This window comes from Nyctibius grandis, chromosome 2 (genome assembly GCF_013368605.1).
Source record: "Nyctibius grandis isolate bNycGra1 chromosome 2, bNycGra1.pri, whole genome shotgun sequence".
Lineage (NCBI taxonomy): Eukaryota > Metazoa > Chordata > Aves > Nyctibiiformes > Nyctibiidae > Nyctibius > Nyctibius grandis.
Genome location: NC_090659.1, coordinates 55,710,764 through 55,736,264, shown reverse-complemented (window position 1 = coordinate 55,736,264; position 25,501 = coordinate 55,710,764). Strand labels below are relative to the sequence as shown.

Genomic DNA, 25,501 nt, shown 5'->3' with positions numbered 1-25,501 from the left:
CCCCACACCAATCCCACTCACTTGCAGTAGCAACTCCACTGCAAACCCAAGCCTCGGCTCCCTTTCACAACTGCAACACACTTGCTGTAAAACTCACTCCCTAAAGCTCATCCGAGGATCCATGAAGGCTCCTATGAACAGGCACCTCCTTCTTGCTTACCCATCCATAACCGTTTCGTTTGCACCAAAGCTGAAAGAACGATGTGCAGGTCATCAGCCAAGTGGCTACTGGGCTAAAAATGTAAATTAAGTGATATCAGTTAGCACTACACTGGGTTAATACACAACTTTTTAATACTCCGTTGCGTAAGACTGAAACCAAACTGTCATTTGGGTGCCGACCTCCTGAGCAAGCAGACCTGCGCTGACTCGCTTTTCGTAGTAGCCTGCAGGTCCGGACTTTCGTTTTCTTTCTCACATTTACATTTGCATGATGGTTTGCCAAACTATGCGAACCCAATTATGGCAACAAAAGGGCGTTGCCAAGATCTGTTGAGAAATGCTGTAAATAAAACTATAGGGTCACATAGTACAACAATCACTTTTTAATTAAATTCAGATATTTTGTATGGAAAAAAAAAGCTGAAACAGCCTTAGTTACTAGTTATAAGCAAGACATGGATTATACATAACAACCTTTACCAGGTGTAAAATCCAACGTATGATATCTTCAACTGAAGGCATTTACCTGTGGCACAGGGATGTGACACTGGGCAGGCATGCTGTACCCATTTATCTAACAAGCAGCTGCTCTTCTTTAAATATGAGAAACAATAGATTAGGAAAATATCCTCCTGAGCTGTAACTGTTACAAGACCAACCTTACTGTACCATCCGGACAAAACTAACTCAAAACAGCAATAGTTTCATCTCTATATCTGAGACACAGAAGGAAGCTTTCAAAAATGACAGAATTTTCCCAAGTATTAGCAGGTATTTTGTCTTATTTGGCCATTGATGTTCCACTTACAGACCCTTCAGTCTAAACCAAGCCCCATTAAACAGAACAATGGAATTTCAATTGGCTTCAAGGAGAATTGGGAAAGACTTGCTGTAATCCATCAGCACTGAATCAGTTAATCACGCTAACCTCTAGCATTTGCGCATGTTATCGGAAACATTAAACAACGAGTGATCAAAGATACGGCTTGAGGTATTTCTGTGTTCCTAATGACATGCAGAAGATAATCAAATATTACCTTAAACTGGTGCAGAATTCTCTATTTATACGCATGCAGTCTTGTGGAATTGTCACAGAGCTCCAGTAACGTGTTTTTATTGAAGTTAATGATACACCTCCTGCAGATTTGAAAGGAACTTGGTTCTGAGTAAGGGAAAGTCACCTGTATTTCTGACAGCTAATCATTTCAACATTTATTATAGAAGCTGGCAAAGAGATAAATCAGGACAACCATTTTTTAATCAAAACTTCTTTTTCTTTTTGAGGAGTTTATTTTCTCCATTAGAAATTCAGTTCCTGTGTAAGCTACAAAACTCTCATTTGACTGAAAAGCTTATTAACATGACAACAGCAACAGCACGTGGGATGTCACAGGAAAACCTTCGGGTTTGTTCACAGATGGTTTTGTACCAGGACAAATTGATATCCGTTCCCAACAAGCATGCCCCAAATCTTCCAGATATAGGAGTCAGGGAAGACAAACCTGACATTTTTAGAGTTAAGAATAAAAATGAAATAAAAAGGAGTGTGGGGGCAATATTCTTAAAACCTGTTTCTCAGATATTTTCATATCACTGTCAAGCAGCAAAAAAGGAAGTAACCCCCACATTTTAAAATACCTCTGCGAAAACTGCTCTATTTAAAAAAATGCTAAATGCAGCTGGTGGTCCATCTTATTTCCCTCTTGACATGGAAATGCAGAAAAGCCCTTTTTGAATCACACTCCTCCAATTTTGAGAGGTGGACACATTTCTTTCCCTCAGAAGGCACTTCTGTATTCTTAGAAAACACTCCTGTATTCCTGGAAAAAAATGTGGGGCAATTTAATCTTCATCCTCCCTGGGTTGCTGGCCTCACCTCCCAAAAGATACAGCCAGAGGGGTGATGCAGACAGCGGCTCTGTGCAGAGGAGAGCTCAAGAGAAGCAAGCAGTAGCATGTTGGCCAGCTAGCTAGAAATGACCTCAGTTTGGCTCTTCATAACTCGTGAATAAGCAAACAATTCCTGACTCCAGCTGCAGTTTCCTCTCTTCTCTCCCCTGTACACAACTTATTAGTGCGATCGGTTCATGGCGTGGCCTCGTGCCTGTGTGCTGAAGAGGAAGAGAAAGCCACTGCTGTGTTTCAGGTTGATGAAGCATTGAAGATGCCCTCTGTAAAAGCACACATTTGTTAGCACAGAAAATGCTTATTTACAGAAGCAAAGCAACAGGATACACCAGAGCTGTTAGAAAATTAAACATCCTAGCATGCCACAATAAGGTAATGTAAGATGATAAGGTATATAAAAAAAAAAAATTCTTCTGGTGTTGAAACAGACAGGAGAGGTGGCATCACCAACTGGTGAGGTTGCCAGGAGGGTACCCACACCCACGCCACCGCGCGAGCTGCTGACCCCTGCCCTGGGTTTGAACGTCCCCAGACGCTGCCACTGTTTCTCCCAACTCCTTTGTTACATATACGGAGCAAATTTTGTATTTCAGTGTGTGAAGCCCATCGGGATAGGCCTGGCAGGAGGGTCTGGAGATCCTGGCTCTAACTTTTATCGCTCACCAAGCAGCCGTTTTGCACGCCTGCCCCAGCTGCTCCATGCCACCCCACCAACTTCTCTTCGGGTACGGGCAGCATAGAATAGAATCATGGAATGGTTTGGGTTGGAAGGGACCTTAAAGATCATCTAGTTCCACCCCCCCTGCCATGGGCAGGGACACATTTCCACTAGACCAGGTTGCTCAAAGCCTCATCCAGTCTGGCCATAAACACTGTATCATCCTGCCGAGGGGCAGCTGCAACTTTGCAGCATCCAGGGAGAAAAATGCCAGCAATGACAGTTTGTGAAGGCAACAGGCAGAAGCGAAGCACCCCCTTGCCACACTGCTTTTGAAGCCGTACCATCACCCACTGAGGTTTTAAAGTGTTAGCAATTCTTGTTGATGCATTTCTTGCTTCGGAAGGAAGCCTTCAGTAGAAGCATCCTGTGTTTGTTTATATACCTGACCAGGCAATTGCTAGTAATATTTTGGAGACAACATCCTATTGCAACACCTGCTTCTACACAAAGAACTGAGTTATGGGATAATTTATGGCAGAATCACTTAAAAAAAAAAAATCTCCATTTTCTCCTGCCACTCTTTACCTGTTTGGTTGGTTTAAATGCTTTATGTGCTGTGACATAGGTATCTCTTAAGAAAGCTTTATAAAGAGAATACAGTAGCACAGATGCAGTTTAATACCTGCGTGAGCCACAGACAACGAGGGGAAACCCAGGCCCTGTTACTGGGGACGCGTGACGTGCCAGCTCCATGCGCTTAAGCTCTTGGCTCCAAGGAAATGAAAATTTAAGTTTGTAACTTGACGTGAGTGAGCTCAGGAATTTAACTCAAGTGCTCTCGGTGATCAGGACTATATTGTCTTCAGACTAAATAAATTAATCCAATTATTTTTACTTAGATACATTTCGCTGTTTACGAATTTACGAAAAACAAGTATGTCCTTTCTGTAAATTTTTGATGTTCGCTTTAAGATAAGAATATTTGAGACAAATATTAGGAGCTCCTTGTCCTCCCTGATTTCTGTTAATATCATAAGGAAAAAAAGCAAATGAAACAAAGTTTTCAGTAAATGCAGTTCTGTTAACATCCTTGCAACATTTCCACTCAAGCACTAATGAAAATTCACACTACAATCTGAAATACCAGGTATTGATGGCACAGACACTTTTTGGGGCTTTTTGAACTTTATATCAACATAAACTTTAGATGAACTTTGGACATTTCTACAGAATGCAGAACAATGCATTTTTAGTGTGATGAACTAGACCCTGCCTCTCTTCTGCATCCCCAAGACCAGCTACAAGAACATTGTTATTCAAACCACGAACACAGAGTGGATAACTTAGTTTTTCCAAGTTTGATGGAAAACCTTTTTTCTGGAACTAAGGCCCTGCACATTCTGCACACACTTTCATGAAAAGGGATTAATGATGTGTTAGAAAATCTGGACTCAGCAGTTTTTCATTACATTCACCCGCCACTGTGGCAGGGAGAACTGGTAAACATCTCTAATGCAAACCAAAGGAGCATTACTCAACACAGGAGAGAAAAATCCTCCGCTTAACACTAGTACCATCAACATAGATGGTACTATCTACTACATACGTAGAACATCCTTCATGCCTACATGGGTGGGACGCCACAAGATAGCTTTCAGTGGCATGGATCCTCCTCCAGCAGGATGGAGCTCTTCTCCCCCGAGACGACCTCCCAATGCCATGTTGCCACCACCCAACTCGTCCAAGTAATGGCTGTCACGGCCGTGGCGGCTCTGCTGGGCATGCAGTGATATACAACCCATCATCTTCTCCATCACTTGCCTTCTGTGGACTCTGGCGCTTATTTTTGTACGTGCATAGAAGTAACACTGCTGCACATTTTAAACTGTGCGTTTATGGACTTAACAGAAAATCCATATGTCAGTCAAACCACTACACAGCTACTCAGCCGCATGTTATCAAAATCCATCAGGTAAAAACGACTAAACCAATTTTACCACAAATGACACAAAATGCTCATTTCGTAATTCTGCCTACGTGGAGAATCTGTCCATGCTGAAACTGCTCTGAAAAGACATCAATATCATGCAACAGCATTAAACCCCTTGACTGTTTCTCTTAAATACAGGTTCAAAAAGCTATTAATAAATTAATAAATAGCCCAAGGCGAGCAGAAAGCTTTCTCATGAAACCTGAGCAATAACGCAATATTACTGTTCCTGGATCCTCTGCCACTTTACCATGTTCCAGTAATTTTCCCAAGGGCAACATCAAGGATTCTCTTAACTGTACTGTTCACCCATCTCTGCATGGTAATAATAAAAATATTGATTTTCACATTTGTGACTCAGATTCAATTCGACACAAGAAATCCAAATTATTTCCCCCTTTCTATCAGCTAAGCAATCACAAGCACAAAGAGCTTCACCTGCATCAAAATGAAGCAGCGTCGTTAATATGTGACGCTTAAAATAGCACTTCATCTTCTCTGTACTTTTCAAAATGAAGCCCTGGTCCCGCAGTAGATTTCATGCAGGCTGGGTCTGAAGAGCAGCGTCTGCTGGGTGAGGTTTGCCTCAGATGTGAGCCAACACTGAGGAGCATCCTGCCTTCTCTTGGGAACAGTGCTGGGACCATTGAACACGCCCCACCGCTGAAAACCCTCAGACCCTCTCCGCGTCCCACTGGAGAAGTCAGGGACATTGTTCCCATCCTGCATGCAACAATAAGGAAAATGCGGCTTTCAGTCTTAGGCAAAGACTGGATACTCTGACCTTTGGGCTTACACTGTACGTAGCCACCAGCAACATCTTATCCCTCCTCCCTTGCTTCATCTGACTGCAAAGCCATGGCACAACTCACCCCCTCATTGCCCCAGCCACACTCCAAAGCTAAACTCAGCCTGGCGACTGGACAGCTTCGTGCCACTGCCTGAAGACATCCAGCTCCCAGCGTGGCATCAAGGAGAGTTGAGCAATGCCATTTCACAGGGGATGTCACATGAGCAGGATGCCCCAGGAGAAGGGGAGCCTTTTCTCTTTGAAAACAGAGAAATTGTAACTGCAGGAGATTTCAACAGGGAGGGATTCATCCCAGGGCGGAGAGCCCATCGGTTTCCCCCAGAGACTGTCCTGGCTCTACAGGTTTCTTTTTTTTTTTTTTTTAAATGTGAACCTGAAACAGTTCTTCAGTGTTTGAATGAGCAGGAAATCAGCCAAAAGAACAAGCCCCACCGGCCTTTAGATTATTTCAAACAATTAACAATAAGCTGCTATTCTTTGATATAATTATAGAAATCACACTTCTTTGACACATGACGGCAAACGAGCACACTGAAGGGGCAGAAGGAGGTAGATTTTTTTCCGGCAGATAAGTACTTTTCTAAACAACACCTACCCTGAGGACTATATTTATACAACTATTTCAACAAGCAAGACTTTCAAAAGTCCACTATAATCCACTGACGAGAAAAGATCAAAGAAACTAACAGGAAGGCCAGGATGCAATCAAAATATTTGATCAGTGAGAGGTTTCTTATCAGAGCCACAAACTCGAGGGCATTTCAGTGGGAGCTGCGGGAGCAGAAGCCGCTGTGAACACCCGGAGGTGGATGGAGCCCCTTGGGGGAACCTTCCCCTTGTGCCCCGCTGCCATCCCACCATCCCTCCCTGCATGGGGCACTGCCGCCGCTCCCCATCTCCCATCATTTTCGGTGCAGCTACGTTAAACAACCAAGGGTGGAAATCTTATTCGTTCTCCTAAATCCCACCACCTCCCCCGCTGAAATTAAATATTTGGCCTTTGGTTAAACTAAATGGATTTTCTTTTTCCTGTTAAAACGAACTCTCACGATCCCCGTGTGACCCCAGTGGGAGGACAGAGAGGGGCAGGGAGACCTCGCTGCGCACCCAGAGTGCTGCCAGAGCCCACTGAGTGTCAGCTCGCTGAATGGCAGAGATGAGTATAATGAGCTTTTAATTACTTCCTTTTCCTTTTTTTTAAAAAAAAAAAAAAAAACAAGAGAAGAGCTACTGGGATTTTCTGATTTTCCCCCTCACACCTTTTTTTTTAAAAAAAACCATACTTGGTAAACATTAAAGAGCTACATATTTGGATGCAACTCACATTAAACAACCGCTTTGATAGTTTCATTTTTGAAAGAAATAGCAAATTCTCACTTTCTTTAAAGGCTTTACTTTTCCTTGTTTGTATATTCCCTAGGTTATCAGCACATTTCCCTAGGCTTTTCTGACAGCAGTGTATATATCCTTGTAACCAGAGACGTATGGGAAACTCTGGAAACATCTAACTGTGCACAAACATTTGAAGTTCAGTATTTTGTATCAGTTCTGATACAAAACAAGCACCTCTCTGAAGCAAACAATCTCCAGATGTTTTAACATATTTTTATATACATATATATAGAGAGAGATATATATAGAAGATGTGACTCAGGCATGGAAAGCCAAAAGAATGTTCTCATTTCCTGAGGCTGGCTAACAAAAAGGAAAAAATGTGAATGAAGGAACAAAGATTTTGGAAGTCAGCTTTTTCTTAACAGCAGCAGCTTTAAAATGATCCACTTCGATTCCCTTCTCATATAGTCAGAATATTGCCTCTCTCTTGCAACTGCCTGTACTTACAAAAGGAAAAAAAAATGTGTTTTGTGGGATGTTTAAAGAACTACAGAAATGCAGCACTTGACAGGTTCCTGCCCTTCCCCTTTCAGCCCCGGTGAAGCTCACCGACAGCTCCCATCAAACCCCGCTTTCCACAGCAGCTGCCTTGTCTCCTGGTACAGCGCTTGAGGAAAACAAGCAAGCAGCCATGTGCGCAGGGGCTGGCCCGCAGTCGTGTCTCTATACAGTGGGACTTCGCCCGCAAGACCTCATGGGTACAACTCTTGCTCCATCTTTCTCCTTGACAGTATAAGCGGGTATAAACAGCATCCAGTTCCTCTGGGACCTTAAAGCAATGGGTGAAGCAAGCCCCTGGGCACCTTCAGATCATGAGATCATGTCATGCCAACAAATGTTAGGTAGATTTAAACAGGCATTGATGTGTTGCTGTTCTCCATGCCCTTTCCAGCCATAACCTATGTGTCACAGGGATGGCACATGGGGTCTCCTTCCTCCAAATCCTCTGAAGGTGAATTCCTGAAAACTAGTTCTGTGACAACCATGACAAAACCGCAGCTGGGGTGGTTTCCCTTCAGGCAGGGCTGCAGGAGGAGGCAACAAGCTGCAGAAAGAACACACTCAAGCGTGCTTTCAACAGCAGCAAGCAAAATTACCCAGGCAATCCTCCTTGAACAACCTGCAGGCAGGCGATCAAGGGAGGGAGCTGGGGTTGTTTAGCCTGGAGAAGAGGAGGCTCAGAGGTGACCTTATTGCAATCTACAACTACCTGAAGGGAGGTTGTAGTGAAGTGGGAGTCAGCCTCTTCTCCTGGGCAACTAGCGATAGGACAAGTGGACATAGCCTCAAGCTTTGCCAGGGGAGGTTCAGGTTGGACATTAGGAAGAATTTCTTTTCAGAAAGGGTTATTAGACACTGGAATGGGCTACCCAGGGAGGTGGTGGAGTCACCATCTCTGCATGTGTTTAAAAAAAGACTGGACATGGCACTTAGTGCCATGGTCTAGTTGACAGGGTGGTGTCAGGGCAACAGCTGGACTCGATGATCACAGAGGTCTCTTCCAACCTGGCTGATTCTGTGATTCTGTGATCCCTCTTCCAGTGCAATAGAGCATGGATGTGCCCCTTCCCAACACCGCACCCAGGACGGCCGCAGACAGTCCTCAGCCCCAATCCAGACCACCAGCAAACACTGTTCCCTCCTCCTTTAGACCCAAACACCTCCTCACAGGAGCCCACCTTTAATACCGCTCTCCAAGGCCACGGCTACACAACCCAGGCACAAATCCATGCTTCTGCCGAAATGGGTATTTCCACCTTTCCCACATCCCTTCCCCACCACTCACAAGATCAAGGGATCAATTCAGATTGAGACAAACATGATTTTACATCTGTATATCTATCAACCTCTCTGTTGCTATGGGTTTTCAGCTGGCTCAGTTCCCCGGCGCTGGCACAAGAGATGTTGGGAGCCGGGAGTGTGCAGGTCACCCCAGCCAGCTGCAGTGCAACAGCACGCTTAATTAAAATGTCTCTGTAGCTGCTGCCTGCAGGAAGAGCAGCTGCCTTGGCATGGCCTGGAGACGGTCTGTCCTTCTTCGTCACACCGGCCAGAGCTGGGTCTGGGAGATGATCGCTGCTGGGTGAATCTCAGCCCACTTACCAGCAGAGCCTGGCAAAAAATAAATTACTTAATCCAGCACAAATGTTGGTCTCTCTGCCACAAAACACAAGTCTGGCCTGCTACCAGTGCAGTTTGGAAGTGCACAGTGTTCATCTGCAAAGCTACACACCAAAATACGTGCCTATTTGCAAGTGTTTCCTCACGACGGAGGATTCACCAAAACCAGAGGGTTTTGCAAGCAGAGGCTGCTGTGCTGATTCAGCCCTGAATCTGCAGGGGCCGCCTTCCCCGGACAGCGCTGGCTGGCAGCCCGTGCCGCCCCGCCTGCCAAGCTGTATTTTTCATTCCCAAATCGGAGGTGGAACCTGGCAGGAGACATCGAGGGAGAACTCGGGGATGCTGCTGACAGCCGGTCCCTTGCCCCCAGTCACCCAGCCCCAGCGGGGATGGCCAAGCCCCTGCAAAGAGTCCTTGCAAAGCATCAATGCCCCTTTTCCCCCCTCCAGAGCAGGTTTGAAACTATTTCTCGGTGCGGTTTTCTCTCCCCACATCAATCCCGCAGCTGTTGCACATAAGCGTGGGGTCTGGACGGGAGCCACTCTGCCATGTTGTTGCCTCCCAAATATTTGCTGGTGTTACTGCATTGCTTTGCTGTGGTCTTTCCCAGTGTCCCCAACTACACTAAAGCAATATATTAATACAGAAAACCCTTATAACTCTGAGCACGGCACCTTCCCGATACTGCTTAGGCCATCCAGGAAGCATTCATAAAATCATTATGTTGCCTTAGTTTCTGAGATTATCCACACCAACTCCCCATCCATGATGTGAGCAATAAACCCCAAGGTTTTAACTCTACTGTTCCCACCAGTTTAGGTTTCACTCAATCAAAAGACCATCCACCAGTGTGCTCTCAGTTCTTCAAACTATTTAATGCAAGCAGTGATTGAAACAACCCTAAATGCACCAGGTGACTTAGGATTCACCTCCTTATCAAATTTTGTAGAAGTGGCCGGTGGGTTTTTTTAATGAGTCAAAAAATGATGAAAAAAAGGACGATCAGAGCTGGAATTCAAGGACTTGTGATTCAAAATATAAGGAAAAGCAATTAACATGAAAAATACAGAGCATAACACCTCATCCTGAGTGCTGGCCTTGTTGTAACACTATTTTTCACACATCCTAGGATACTCCAGACCATGACATTTTTGCACAGGAACGTGGTTTCAGACTGCAGACAAGAGGTCCACTTTGAGGATAAATAGTTCTTCTCTGGGCACACCATCAGCTTCTGCCCCCTGGACCTCACTGATTGTCTCCAGGCACTGATACAAATTTATCAAACTGTTTCGCATAAAGGGTCATCGAGGTACACAAAACCAACCAAGGAAATTACAGTATCTTGACTTTTTTTTTTCTTATATCTGTTTAAAAAAACACACAAACCCATTTTCATAAAGATTTAGACATCTGAGGAAGGGAAATGCTTGAAGTAATTGCAAAGGAGTGTCCTAATTTGAAGAAAAGTATTAACCCCAGGGCACAGTCCCCTGCTACATTTTCTCTAATTGTCAAACTGAATTAGGACCTTCCCATCCTTCTTCCACCCCTTCTGCCTCAACACTAGCCCTTCTGCACAAGCTGTAAGGGTGACGTGTGCTGTAACACATCGCTAAAACAACAAGGACAGCAGACCACATAGGTGACTGCTTGATTCATGCTATGGACAGCTTATACAAGGGAAGGCTTTGGCTATCAAAACGCGACTGACAGTTTGATTTTCCTTGGCATCAGCACCTGCCATCATAGAAAGACCTGACATAAGTAACTTCCCCACAAACTATCACGCTGCTTTTAGCACAGCTGAATAGTTAAAGCCTCCCTGTACTGAAAAGTAATAAGAGACTGCATTATGCTACAGAGTAAAAAACCTTTAAACCTGTCTTTGGAGGAGAACAAAACACAGATGAATTAGGATGTCTAATGTAACACACTTAGCACAAAGCCACAATTGCAGGAGCCGAAAAGCCTGCCTTAAGTGCTTCAATAATAAATATTTTATTGTGACTTGAAAAATAATTTGTTAACTATGCAAACCATCCTCCGTATACTGTGGGCCATTAATGGTTCCCCTGCAGCAACTGTATGGAGCCAGTTCTAAGAAAAAGACCTGCGGGTTACAACTGAGATTTAACTGCAGCATCACATTTACCTTCTTATTTATGGAGTCCCCTATCAAAGCCAGTAACACTAAGTGCCCAGTTTTGAGCTTCACAGTCTACAGTGGACCAAGAGCTGTAAATCCAGTGAGTCTATGCTAGTTTTTCAAATTTAGTTATGCTTTGAAGAAAGAGGAGCTTGCCTTGTTCAGTATTTTACTGCATCCTAGCCTGTATTTATTGCTACAAAGAGAAAACTTAGTCTGCCCTAAGAAACTACAAAAGCTGAAGATAATGGTTCTGAACTGCAAGCTAATGTTTTTCTCTGAACTGCACAAGAAACTTATTCCAACGATAACACATCAAGATGAGTTCAGCACAATAAGCTGGAAAAGCTGCCCACAAAACTCGGAGGACATTTACAAAGCAAGCGGGCGTTGCGACGACTAGCTATCAGCCCCAAGCAGCACACCCAGTGATCCTGCATGACAGACCACTGCCCAGCACCGACCCAGCCACAGGGCACACTGCACATCCCTCCTTGCCCAAACCCCTCTCCTCTGGGGCAGAGACTGATCTCCCAGCGGGGCAGAGATCGGGGCAGTGCTGCAGAGTGAGGTGGCTGTGCCCTGGGTAAGGGGAGTTCAGGTTACAGCACCAGCCTGCACGTTCCTTTCATTGCAAAACAAAAGCCACAGAAGAGTTCAAAAAGCCTCCATAAAGTGGAAGGGGGGAAAAAAAAAGTTAAAAAGAAGAGTATTTCCTAGGACAAAAACAAACCCCATGGGCGTACGTGCTGACCAGATGTCTGCTGCTCTTCTGTGTACCAAATCTGAAGAGAGACCTCAAGTCATTCTTTCCTTTTTTCTCTTCTTCCCCAAAACTCAGATTAAACTTTCTAAATCAGAGTAAAAAATCAAGATCCTAAATCCCTTAGGAGTTTCAGCCTGCAGATGCTTTTGAGACCGCCTCGTATTTTGTTAAAAAGTGGTTTTGAATGAAACATTTGCATTTTCAGTGTTTTTTCCCCCAAAGAATCAAAACAATAAAATGCACCAATTTTTATTCTCCTCCCCTCGCATTTCACCAAATGGAAATGTATCTCACACAAACCTTGCCCCTTCGATTTATTTTGACCTCAATGGACTGGAATCATCTAAAGAAAAACTCCTCGGCCACAAGTCCTGCAACCGGCTCCCCCGAAGGAGCTGACCCCGCAGCGTGTCCCCGCCGTGCGACCCTGCCAGGCGAGCAGCGCTCCCCATCCCGGCCGCCAGCTCCCTCCGCTCCCTCCAGCCACGCTTCTGTGAGGATCAACTGCACAGCAGCTTCACCTCCTTCACCACAGCACAGCCCCCTGTCCTCGATACAACAATCCACCCCCAAAAATGGGGAGAAGATAGGCACAGAGGTGACTGGCCAATTTAGGCAAGGGGCCCCACATCAAGTTGTTGCTGGGCAAGCAGTTCATATTCAGAGCCTGCCAGCAGCAGCGGGATGTCAGGTTGACTCAGCTGTGGGAGGATTTGCTCAGCTGGGAGGCAGCAGGGCTCGTCCCCGCTGCCGGGGAAGGATGCCCGAGCCGCTGGCCGTACCCCAGGATGGGTGCTCTGCCACCGCTGACGCTTCCCTGGATGTGCCGGCCACCCGCTTGCCCGCTGTGGGATGCACCAGGTGCGTTTGGCACTGAAGAAGCTTCCCCCAAGACAGCTCTGAGCGACGTGGGCTCCCACCAGAGCGCTCTGCCTACTTCATCTCAGCAAGTTTCTGCAAGCGTAGGCTCTAAGCCTGATTTTGTCCCAAAATTTCTTGCTGTGCCAGGGGTGTAGCCCAGTTCATATCCTGGGAAGCGTGTACCAGCAGGGCAGCTGGCCCGCTCCCTGACAACTTCAGCAGAACAGATGCCAAATATGTAATTGGTCTATTTACCCGGAGAGGCAGGCTGCGCACCAGGGACGAAGCACCTGCGCAGCACCAAACAACACGCAGATCCTTGCAGTCGCAAAGAGACTGATGCTCGCAGCACGAATACTGACAACTCGGCAGCTTTCGGGAATGCAGAAAGAAACCTGGCTGGGAAGCACCCATCACCTGCTAAGAAGGCAAGTGGCTTTTGGAAAAACTGAAGAAAAAACAGTTACCTTAATGCACACGGACACCTGAATCACGTTGTCACCTTTTTCTCAGCACATGGCTGCACAGCAGCTAGAGCTAAAGCTGGTCAAGGCTGGTGAGATCCTGCCGCCTCCCCGCCCTTGCCCCGGGGGCATCGGGGCACTGACCCCAGGAGCGGAGCTGGCTCAGCAGCCCACCCCGCCACACGCCGGCACAGGGTGCCACCGTGGTAGCCCCAACTTGGCTTGACTTTGCCACTGCCACAGCTTTTCTCCAAAGGCGTGGTGCAGAGCTGCAGGAGTGCGCGTAGAAATCGGGTGCGGGGAAGATAAGGCGGTCTTTAGCCAGGCTAAAGTCTGTGCGTGCCAGCAGCTGTCCTGAGCCCGCAGCCCCAGCCAGCTACAAAACATTAGTGCAGCACTTGCTAAGTACTTTAATTTGGGAAATTTCTTCCCAAGAAACTACTACAACGGGTGAGGCTTTGTAATGCCGGACGGTTAGTAGAACAGCCTTTGCTTTCCGTAACCCATCCCCATTAGCCTTTCCCTAAGATATGACTACTCAGTAATTGTGGGATTTGCATAAAACTACACGAATCTCACCAGGTAAATACCCGAGGTTATTTAGTACCACTCTGTTAGAACGCTAACCTCCCTCGGGAAAGAACGCCTTTTAACGCAAAGGGCTTCACACCGCGCTCACGCTCCCTTCAGAACGCGCTGCACTGGAGTTTCGGGTGTCACTTCCAGTTTGCAGCCCCAAGGACACACAGGCCACCGCGCTGCTCCTTGCGTGGACGCAGCCCCGAAGGGATGGCACAAGGGAGAAGGGATTTCTGCCGTGCCCGCTGCTGCCGGCCAAGGCTCTGCACGGCCACGGTGCTGCCGGAGGGAACGGGAAAGTTCCCCCCGTGAAGCGGAAACTTCACGGGGCGAGGAGAAGGCACACCTTTGCGGCTGCGATCCCCCGGCCGCCTCGCCGGGACCCCAGCCCCTTCCCCAGTCTCCCCAAGGGACCATCCCCGCGCGTTTCCCACCCGCCGGAGCCCGAGGGCGCCGCCACCGCGCTCCGCCCCGCACGGCGCGGCCCCGCCGCCGCCCGCCTGCCGCACGGCGGAGCAGCGGGGAGCGCCTGCGGGGAGCACCGCAGGGAGGGGGGGGTTCAACCAAGCGGGCAGCAGCCGGTGACACCGGCCCGGCCGCGCCGCGCCGAGACAAAGCGCCGCCCTCGGCAGCCGCCCGCCGCGGGAGGCGGGACGGGGCGGGCAGCCCCCGCGCCTCTCCTACCTGTTACAGGTCACCCCTGCCGCTGCCGCCGCCACCCCCAGCATCCCGCCGGCGGCCGCCGTCCCGCTGCCCGCCGCTCCCGCGGACTGCCCGCCGCCGCCGCCGGGAGGAGCCACGCCGGGCGCCGCTAATGGCGCTGGGCGGCCGCACCGCCCGCACCCGCTCGCCGCCGCCGCCGGGGGGCGCGCTCCGCCCGAGCCGCCGCTGCCTCCGCCGGGCCCGGCGCCGCGCGCCGCAGGCCCCGCCCCGCCCCGGTCAGCGCGGGCAGCCCCGTGTCCCCCCCCGCCCCCCGCCGCGCCTCACCGGGTCCCCCCGGGCTGTGCCTGGGCGCTGCTCGGCTCCTTCCGCGGCCCCGCCACCCCCGCGCGGTAAAAGCAGGGAGGTCCCCGGCACACGCTGGGCACCCGGGTCCCGCTGCCCACCCCGGTTACCTACCAGCGGCCCCGGGGGAGGTTAAATCCGCGCGAGTCCGTGACATCGGGTTATTCGCACCTTTTGTCGGCCCTTCCGGACGCGCACACGGCTGGCGCGGCGGGCACGGTCAGAAAGGCCCTGCGGAGTTACGTGAAGGAGGTGCTGGAGGGCGGCTGTTGCTGCTTTTTTTTCCAGAACAGAAAATTGCTGTCGAAACAATCACAAGTATTTTTACTATTTCTTACATGTGGTTGCGTAACACGGTGTTATTTCTAGCAAGAGAGCTATCGCCTTACCTTAAATCATAGAATCACAGAATGGTTTGGGTTGGAAGGGACCTTAAAGATCATCTAGTTCCAACACCCCTACCACAGGCAGGGACACCTTTCCACTAGACCAGGTTGCTCAAAGCCTCATCCAACCTGGTCTTAAACACTTCTGGGGAGGGGACATCCACAACTTCTCTGGGCAACCTGTTCCAGTGTCTCACCACCCTCACAGTCAAGAATTTCTTCCTAATATCTAATCTAAATCTACCCTCTTTCAGTTTAAAACCATTCCCCCTCGTCCTATCACTACTTGTCCTTGTAAAAAGTCCCTCTCCCGCTTTCCTGTAGGCCCCTTCAGGTACTGGAAGGCTGTTAGAAGGTCTCCCAGGAGCCTTCTCTTCTCCAAATACTTTTAGGTGAGTATTTACTGGAGCAAGATTCCATTTTTAATCAACACATTGAAAAATTTAACAGTACTGATAAGGAATCGAGTGGGAAAAGGCCAGCACCTCGTTCAGGTTCAGGTACCTTCTTTAGAAAGTAAATACAATTAAATAACTTTCAACATCAGAGCTGCCAAACCTGAAGGCAGAGGCCCTGCTTTACTTGGAGAGAAGCGATCTCATTCCAAACCGTGCAAGTTTCAGAGACTTATGGATGAATGAAAAGAGCACTATAGAAAATGCAGGATTATTAAGCAATCTGTATCACCACCCATGGCCATTCTTAACACCAGAACAGGAAGTGGCGTGGTGAAATGAAAAAGGCAAATATTTGAGGTCTCTGTTTGGCTCCAAGAAGACAATACATTCAGGGAATATGTTAAGCCAGTGAAAATCAGCGCAGGAAGGTACAAGTGAGCACACATCAGAAAGTAATTCAAACTACCTTTACATGGAGTACATCTACTTCAGTATCCATTAGGACCAAGAAAAGAGTGTAAACTTTCAGGAGTATAATCCACAAAAGATATTTGATCGATATGCCCCAAGCATGATTCTGAACAGAACTGCAGCTGTAATAACACAGAGACATCAGGCTGTTGACTTTGTGTTTGTTTGCTCCTTGCACAGTTTCGTTTTGCTTGCCAAGCTGGGGAATCCAAACATAGCAAAATCTTAGCATCACGGGGAATACATTTCTGTACAAAGAAGGGAATAAAGTCTATGGCTGGAAAAGTGAAAGGATGGTACGCCAGAAGAGGGGGAAGTGATCCTTCCCTTCTACTCAGCACTGGTGAGGCCACACCTGGAGGGCTGGGTCCAGGTCTGGGTTTCCCAGTATGAGACACATGGCCATACTGGAGAGAGTCCAACGAATGGCCACTAAGATGACTGAGAAACTGGAGCATATCTCCTATGAGACAGGCTGAGAGAACTGGGACTGTTCAGCCTGGAGAAGAGAAGGCTCAGAGGAATCTTATCAATTAATATAAATACCTGAAAAGGGAGGTTACAAGAGGACAGAGCCAGGCTCTTTTCAGTGGTGCCCCGTGACAGGACCAGAGGCAGTGGGCACAAACTGAAACACAGGAGGTTCCCTCTGAACATCAGGAAATACTGTTTTACTGTGAGCGTGACCCAGCACTGGCACAGGTTGCCCAGGGAGGTTCTGGAGTTTCCAGCCTTGGAGGTATTCAAAAGCCATCTGGACATGGTCCTGGGCAACTGGCTCAAGGAGGCCCTGCTTGAGCAGGGGGCTCGACAAAATTACCTCCAGAGGTGCCTGCCAACCTCAACCAGTCTGTGATTCTGTTAAAAAATGAAATTCTGCACCAGTTGAAGGTAATAGTACCCTTTTGGGTTTTTTTCTTATCAACTTTGGGCAGTCTGCCATTACTTGTAGGCAGCTTCATGAATGTCTTTAATTAACCTCAGTTCGTCTGCAAGGATTTTGGGGTCTCTTGCATTGCCCATCCCCCTGGTTGCCTCTGGCTGCTGAGCCCAGCCAAAGAGCAGCACCTCTGGCCAGCACAGCCTGAAATGGGGGGAGGTGGCTGGGCAGACATGCGTCTACCAGGGCAGCAAACTCCAAACCAGTAAACTCTGGAAATAATTAACAAGCAGGGCCTGCCAGTGAGCGCAGCCGTTACGGTCCTTCCTTTAGAGAGCACATTAATAGATTTAACAGCAAGTGACTTGCACCATGTGCAGTTTTCCAGTGCTTTTAAAGATGACATCCCTAGACCCTAGCTAGCAATATAATCTCAAAGTAGCAAAGGCATTTGTAGGGAACGGGAGAGCCTCCCCCAAATGTGTACGAATGCCAAACGCTAAGTACTAGCAGCTTTTCGAAGTGCAGTACCCAGAAAAGCCAGGAATTCAGTTTCACAGATTGCCTCCCTAGGCTCCGTGCGCTTTGCAGCAAGTTTGTGCCTTGGCTTTGGGGTCTGGTTTAAATTTTTGTTGTGTCTTGCTGTACAACAGAAATAACAATTCTTGATTGTTATTAATTCTCCATTACATAGTATTAGAGCATGCTGGCATTCTAATTAACTTGTAAAATTCAGTCCAGAATACTTAGGCAAATCATTTAGTAGGATTCACAAACACACACCGCAAACTCAAAAAGAAAAAAAAGGTCACTCCTTCCAGTCCAGTATAGTGAAAAGCCATGACCATTTTCTTCCTATGCAGTTTTTAAAAAATATGGTAATCTGCCTACTTATTTCTGCTTACAAACCCATCACGAAGCTAAACATTCAACTGCTAATGTACTTGGCATCAGGAGGAGAAGTGCCATTATCCCCAGCAGACAAGTGAGGAAACAGAGACAGAGAAATCGAAATTAAATTCACAAAGGAAGCATGTGGCAAAGCAGGGACTTTGGACTCCATGTCTCCAGACCAGCATATTAATCACAAAATTAATGTCTCTTTTTTTTTTATCGCCCATCTCTCCCTGCTAGACTAGAGTAAAAAGCAGTTTTAAGTAGACATACGCTTTTGATGTTCTGTTTCCAGAGCACTTTAAGTCTTCCACCACTGTTGAAATGCCAACATATAGTACTGTGGCTGGCAGTGCTAGAAGTGACAGCACAGAACCTTTACCTGTTCAGGGCTATACACATTATCAGCTTTGCTGACACCAAACAAGACCATCATTGTAGGCCTGGGGAAGAAGCGAGAAAGGAAGGGTTATTGGGGAGAGAGACGAGAAGGCGGCTGCTTGGTGAAAGAATTTGACTGCCTGTCTCTGATCACAAATATCAGCATCTTTACACCAAGTTCTTTTTAATTTCCAGAAAAAGTGTTTTAGAATTTTGCCATAGTGATATGAAGAAACTTGAATAAGTGACTTCCAGCTGTGGCATTTGCTCTAGCTTTTGCTTTCTCCCAGAGCTTCATGCAACCGCAGATGGTACATTCTTCCTCCTGTTGTTATTGACTGCGAGCGCCTGTGAACACAGCAGCCCTGCAGTTGTTTACCTTAACATAATCAATGGATTTCAACTGTAAACTATGTCAGTGTTCTACACATCATACCTCCAAAGCTATGAAGTTAAAGCAACAGCAAAGACATCTTTGACTATTTAAATAGGAATGATTTTTGAACACAGGGTGTCCAGCTAAGCATTCCTAGCAAAACCTTCAATGAATTCACAAGTAACAAATTATTTAGGTTTCACATTCTTGCTCAGCATTAATAAATTTTCAAAACTCAGTTGTAGAAACAAATTTTGACCACTATTTGATCTCCATAAATATCTTTGCTATTTTAAAAAAAAAGTATATACTTTACTCGGAATACTAACAGACTTATTTTAGTGATCATTCTGACATCCTTATAAAAGCAAAGTCAAATTTCCGCTTCATGCATTTTAGACATGCCTAGTGTACTTGGCTTCACCTTTTCTTGGGAGATGGAAGGAGATAGTGCAAGAACAGGGATATAACTTTTATAGATCAATCTCAAAACGCTGCAAACTTGATCATTAAAATTTAAAAAGTAACTTAATGACTTTTGGTGATCATGGTATTATTCTCACATTTTTATTTAAGCTTGTATGCCACTTGCATACAGGGGAATATGGAGATTTGTTGATAGCAATGTTTGTTAGTGATACTTTAAAAAAAGTTCAGGGCATCTATTCCAAACTGAAAGCTTAGTTTACATCAATAGAAAAAGCTATAAAAAGAGTTCATTTAGTACACAGTCATCCTTTCTGTTTACCAGACTATTCTCATTATGCTCCACCTATCGTAAAAAATAAACCCCTCCCTGAGCCAGCCCAAATTCTTAAAACTAGAAAACACTAAAAACACTAGAAGTGTTTTTTCAAAATGATCACTGTTCAACTGTGGAAGGTAGGGAACAAATCTGACGGCAAATCCTGCTGACAGACCCCGTCCTTCTCTACCGCATATGGACCATATTTTAGCACAAGCATCCCTGGCTACTGCAAGATCAGTAGTATCACTGTTGGTTAAAAAAAAAAAAAAAAAGTCACTGCTCAGTAAAAATTTGATGCAAGCACTTAGGATTACCTGTTTATTATTTGGTATTGTTGTGTGGAGGTTTTTGCTGATGCCAGTATTCTGAGGTCCTCCAAAGAGGAAGTGTAGCTCGGAGTCAAGCAGCACAGAAGTCAGTCAAATACCTTGGGATAACTAGATGGGGGGAAACAAGTTCCAACCCGAAGTAATTTAAGTCTGTCATTTTTCCATTTTAACCTTTTTGTCACTGCAATTTCCATCCTTTACAGAACATTACCAAACCTATCATTAGCTTTTCTGTGTTTTCTGAAAATCCTCCTCCTGCAAGAAAAGTACAAAATACAAAATAGTGGCAAAATACAGCCACTATCCCCCACCGCTCTGCAAGCAACGGGTTTAACCAGTTTCCAAAAGAAAGGCTAGTTAGGGCAGGGACAGAGAGCCACCACATCAACAACAGGAGCTGTTCTAAATTTTTATTCCCTCTAGCTGCTTCTCTAGAGGGTCTGTCCTATGAGGAACGGCTGGGGGAACTGGGACTGGGGATGGGGAACTGGTAATCCTGCTCCGGCAGGGGGATCGGACTAGATGATCTTTCGAGGTCCCTTCCAATCCCCAACATTCTGTGATTCTGTGATTGTTTAGCCTGGAGAAAAGGAGGCTGAGGGGAGACCTTATCGCTCTCTACAACTACCTGAAAGGAGGTTGTAGCAGGGTAGGGGTCGGCCTCTTCTCCCAGGCAACTAGCAACAGGACTAGAGGACATAGCCACAAGACGTGCCAGGGGAGGTTCAGGTTAGACATCAGGAAAAATTTCTTCACAGAAAGGGTTATTAGGCATTGGAATGGGCTACCCAGGGAGGTAGTTGGGGTCACCATCCCTGGAGGTGTTTAAGAAAAGGCTAGATGTGGCACTTAGTGCCATGGTCTAGTTAACACAGTGGTATTAGGTCAAAGGTTGGACTCGACGATCCCAGAGGTCTCTTCCAACCTAGTTGTGATTCTGTGTGATTCTTTCCAGTCTTCCAGAGGCTGTAGCCCTCTGCCCGTGGAGTGGAGCAACCACCCATCTGTCCCCCTGCAAAGGTCGGCAGCTTCACCCAGATTGCTGCAGCTGCAGGTTTAAGTAAATGATGTGACTACTCACACGAGGAACTTTAACTAGTCTGTATAAATATTTGGATGCTAAAAGCCAAAATGATACGATTGGCCTTCTCCCTTGGCAAAACTAATGCTGGGCATCAGCAACTTAACTCCACAAAGGGGAATGGCAACAGCAAAACAGTACTTAGGTAAATGCCTTTTTCTGGAGTTGTATAATGATTTCCACGGGTTTTACTTCTGAGATGTTCTGCATGCTGCAAAGGGCAAGAGATCCAAGAGCTAATACATACCTCCACTCCGGAAATGCTCTGTGTTCTCAGAACAAGCTTCGATTTTCAAGCAATTATACTTCCAGACGAAACAATAAAACCCTCTTAAATCCTATACTCACATACAGCTGCTAGCCAACGTCTATCAATTTAAAACACTTTTAAAGGCCATTATAAGAGGACTGGGACTCTGCCCATGCCCAAAATAGCACACTGATTTTTACACTGATTACCTTTACCTTGGGTTCTTAGGCAGCCTACAGGCATTCAACTGACAGCAAAAGGAAGAAATGATTTGCTAATACCAAAGTGGATTTAATCGTTGGAGCAGTAACTGATGCCCATTTTTACACTTTGTTTTACAGTCCTCGGTCTTTGTTATTCAGTCCAGCCTTGATCCTCGTGATGAGCCTGAAGAACACAGGACAAGGAAGAAGCTCTTGAACCTAATCGGCACCTTCTCACCCTTGCAAGACAATATGATACGTTTTAGATCAAATTCAGTTTGAAAAGTAGTCAGATTATTATTTCCCTTCCCCTAAGCATATATATATTTATGTGAAAGGTGTTAGAAGTTGACTTTAAATATCAGGCTTTCAACTGTTTTGTTATGTCAACTTCTTTTCACACCTTATAATCCCCTCTCTGACCACATATTTGTATAATAAGCATAGCCTAACAAAAAATGGATGGCAAAAAGATAAACCCACCAAGCTCTCACTTAAATTAATCAATTAAACAAACCACCTCTTCATCCATAGAGCATCTAATTTTTGCACTATGACAACTGTGCAGATACAAATTATCACAGGGAATTAGGGGAGAGGTCGTTCTGTCCACTTCAAAGTTGAGGGCTATTTGGAAGGAGTGCTGATTTATAAGGTGGCTAGTACTTAAAACAAAAATACTAGTGCAATCCTTCTCACAAGCACATTAATACCTTCTGCATCCCTCCTCTTCTTCATATCAGATACCGTCAGATTGTTGGTAACAATCTAGTAACACACTGGAAGTAATTTAAATGAGCCTTTTTTTTTTGAAATCTTTTTTTTTTCCTAAAAGCCCCCCATAAACCGATTTCTTTTCCTCTTCCATTCATCCAGAAGTATCTATCACTGTTATTGTGTTCCAAAGTAAAAACTGCGGCTACTATACTAGATCCATAAAATCTTTTCTTTAGTACTACAGTAAATATCCCCTTGTTTTCTACCTTGCACCAGAGTAGCATTTTCTCAGGTAAGAACAGGCATTCAGGGAAAAAAAAAGGCACTCTGTTGGGTAAAGGTGAATTTTATTGAAGTGATGGCCACATGAAAAGGCCAAAGACATTTCCAACCAAAACACTTCTCTGTTCAGACTAGCAATTCTGAAATTACTACAACAAATATATTTTTACTTCTTCATACGTTTGGTTTCTCAGCTTGTGGGTGGTGACTGCTATTTGCAAAGCTCCTAAGGGAGATATTTTTACAGTACCAGTAATAGTAGAACTAGCAGGGAGTTCAGGAAGTAGAGGTGCACTTGGGTGAAGCCAAAGCAAATGAAGCATAGGTGGTTATGCTGTCTTCAAAGCCACTAAGTACCAATTAAGGAGAGTTTTTGAATATTCCACCGCAATTCCAGGATATATCATCTGTTATCAGACCAAAAGGATGGAGGGGAATAGCCAAAGGAAGATTTAAATTTAGAAAATAATCTAACCATGTATTCTCTCAATTATGCTTTGGGGAAGGAGGGTCAGGAAAGAAAAAAGCAACTCTACTCTCCCGTGTGTCACTTCTAACACGGGTTCCCTTTGGCCAGCCTGAACCCCAAATCCAACTGGCCACATCCACACTACAGCCTGACAAGCTCTGGTCTTCCTGTCTTTCAAATGGAGCACGTTTCGCTTGCACAGATGGGTCTCCCTTCTGGGTAAAGGGATCATGGAAGGCACAGAACTCGTTTCCAATACAGCCAGGACAGGCAGTTAAAAATGCAGCTACAGTGCACACACAGGCCTGTGAACTCAGAATCACTCCCATTTTTGGTTTTTAATTAATATGTACTCTGCATAGTGACAGTAGAGTCTTTTTTTTTTTTTTTTTTTTTTTTTTAATTATGCCTTCCTCAGGCTTGGGCTGAAGGCTAATAGAAGAGTAAAATTTGGTCCTAAGCTTAAAAACTCTTTGGGCAGGGGTTACATTTTCTGGGAAACATCCTAACAAAATATGGCACTATAAAGAAAACAAACAAAGATCGAGAAAGCAAAGTCAGCACAGTGCTCTTCCAAAAAAGAACACCACGGTATATCAAGAAGCAGCAGTACTAGTTACAATTTTAAATTGCTTTCTGAAAGCAAATTACAGCTACAATGCTGTACATTACAAATGCAAATATATGACATATACAAAGTTTTCTATGCAAAATAATCCTGCTTCCAGTCCACATTCTTCTATGCCATTTACTGCAAGTGCATATTAAAACTTTGATATATTTGCTTAGAGACAGTTTATTGCCACAAATGTAAGTTCTGGCAATCTTAGCAACAGAACACAGTTTAGTAGCAGTTATTAAAATATCTCTACTTTAATTAAGATCTTAATCTTCCATCCTAAAAAAAAAGTATATATATAGTAATGCAAGAGGTGTCCATTACATTCATAAGTACAATACTTGAGTTTTACTAAAAACAGTGAGCATGCAACTCAGACCTGAAAGAAGTCAATAAGCAACTGGTATTTAATACAGCCAGTGATATATGTCACTTGGATATATTTATTCACAGCTTACAATGTTAAATAATCTACAGTTCTGAAATATGTGCATTTTAAAAGGAACTTGTCAAGCTCTTTAGAGATGGCTGAGCAGGCATTGTGCAGAAGAGATTAAATCAGGTCAGCTGCAAACTGGGTTTGAACTAAGTAAGACAAAGTTGTACCCTTCCACTCACGTGCTTCCATTGTTAAAATCACAGCAGGAGAATGACTTGCACTTATTTTTATGCATATTTCAAATCTCTCCTGTCACTCTCTTTTGGCATTCTTTTGAGTGACATTAACCAAATCCAGCTGTGAGTAAGAAGTTAGAATTCAATATCCGAGATCCAGAGCAAATCGTGAATGTTGAAGATACGGTAATCATTTCAGAAGCAAATGCAAGAAAGCCTAAACATAGTCGTGTATTTGCTATCTACATTTCCAAACTACAGATGCCTAAAAGGCTCATCCCCGCACTACCATTTATCAGTTCTGCAATCTGAAAGTCCACAGAGAATGTTTTCACAGGTAGCCCAAACCATAAAGATTCCAGTTAGAACACATATTGCAGGGGGAAGGAGAGGAAAAAAAAAAAAAAAGGTGCTTAAGACTGTGGAAAGAAAATAAAATATCTAAATAAAGCCTGTTGGCTTTGTTGATTGTGTACTGCGATATATACAAGCAGCAAAAAATTAAACCAAAAGCACAGTTACTGAACAGTTTATTCTCAATGTGTGCTAACTTTCTGCTGTTCTTATGTTCAGATTAATCTCAGTCTGAATAAGGTAATATTAAGGAATGAGCATCATTTCCTCAGGGCCTCAAGTTAGATAGGAAAGAAAGAATACTATTTCATATTGGTATGTATACCAGGGAATGATTCACTGTAGAACAGCACAGAGTGAAAAAGAAAGGCTCTTGTTGGAAGGTAAGCAGGGTTTAAAAACATGTGTATGCATTTTAATAATTTACAAATAAATTAAGATGGTCAAAGGCAGCGTGGACTAGAAAGGGGAAAAAGAAGACTGAAGCTAAAAAAAAAAAGGTGTGTTGATAATAGAAAAAGTAATTCTATGGCAGAGATGTATTTTTCTTGGAAAAAAACCCTCAAACAGTCTGTTCAATAACCTGGAACAGAGATTCTCTCATCTATGTGTAAGATTTGTGCAAATGACACGTGCAAACACAGAGAAGCAAGAGAAGGATATAACATCTTCAATCATTAGAACATTTAAAAGATGCATCTATTGACAAAAGTTCTGTCCTTTTCTCTCAGAAGTTATAGTTAGGAGTCAGACCTATGGACTCAGATCCTTCTTTTAGTGTCTTCAATATGACTACATCAGTATGAGTAGTCTTTTCATCTAAGCACAGGCATCATGACAGTAACGAAACATTTCGTCCTGGTCTTGAACACAGACTTTGAACCTCAGGGTAAAAAGCCATAGCTTAAACCCTTTCTCCCAAAGCTTCAGCTCGCTTAGGACCTCTGATTCTTGGACTACTATCCCAAGACTTCCATAGACGCCATTAATCTCTACTACAGTACCACGCCGCAGATGTGCTGAGCATTATATCACATATAGTTTTAGGCACCCTTTACATTCTGTGGGTTTGCGGAAAAAAAAAAAAAAAATACAACCAAGACAAACAATTTAGTCAAGTCAAAGCAGAAAATGCTATTTCTGTTTCTTAATGATCTTACATTTTGTAAGCATCAC

At 45.1% G+C, this 25,501-nt stretch overlaps 1 protein-coding gene across 1 annotated transcript in view; it reads right to left on the bottom strand.

Annotated features, from left to right (window-relative positions):
- Window positions 1-14,635, bottom strand: part of LIMS1 (LIM zinc finger domain containing 1) — an 84,243-nt gene extending 69,608 nt beyond the window's left edge. The window contains exon 1 of the mRNA XM_068418365.1: window positions 14,552-14,635. Within this exon, the coding sequence (XP_068274466.1) occupies window positions 14,552-14,595 (44 nt within the window). The 5' untranslated portion in view covers window positions 14,596-14,635. The remainder of the gene's footprint in view (window positions 1-14,551) is intronic.
- Window positions 14,636-25,501: the final 10,866 nt, after the last annotated feature.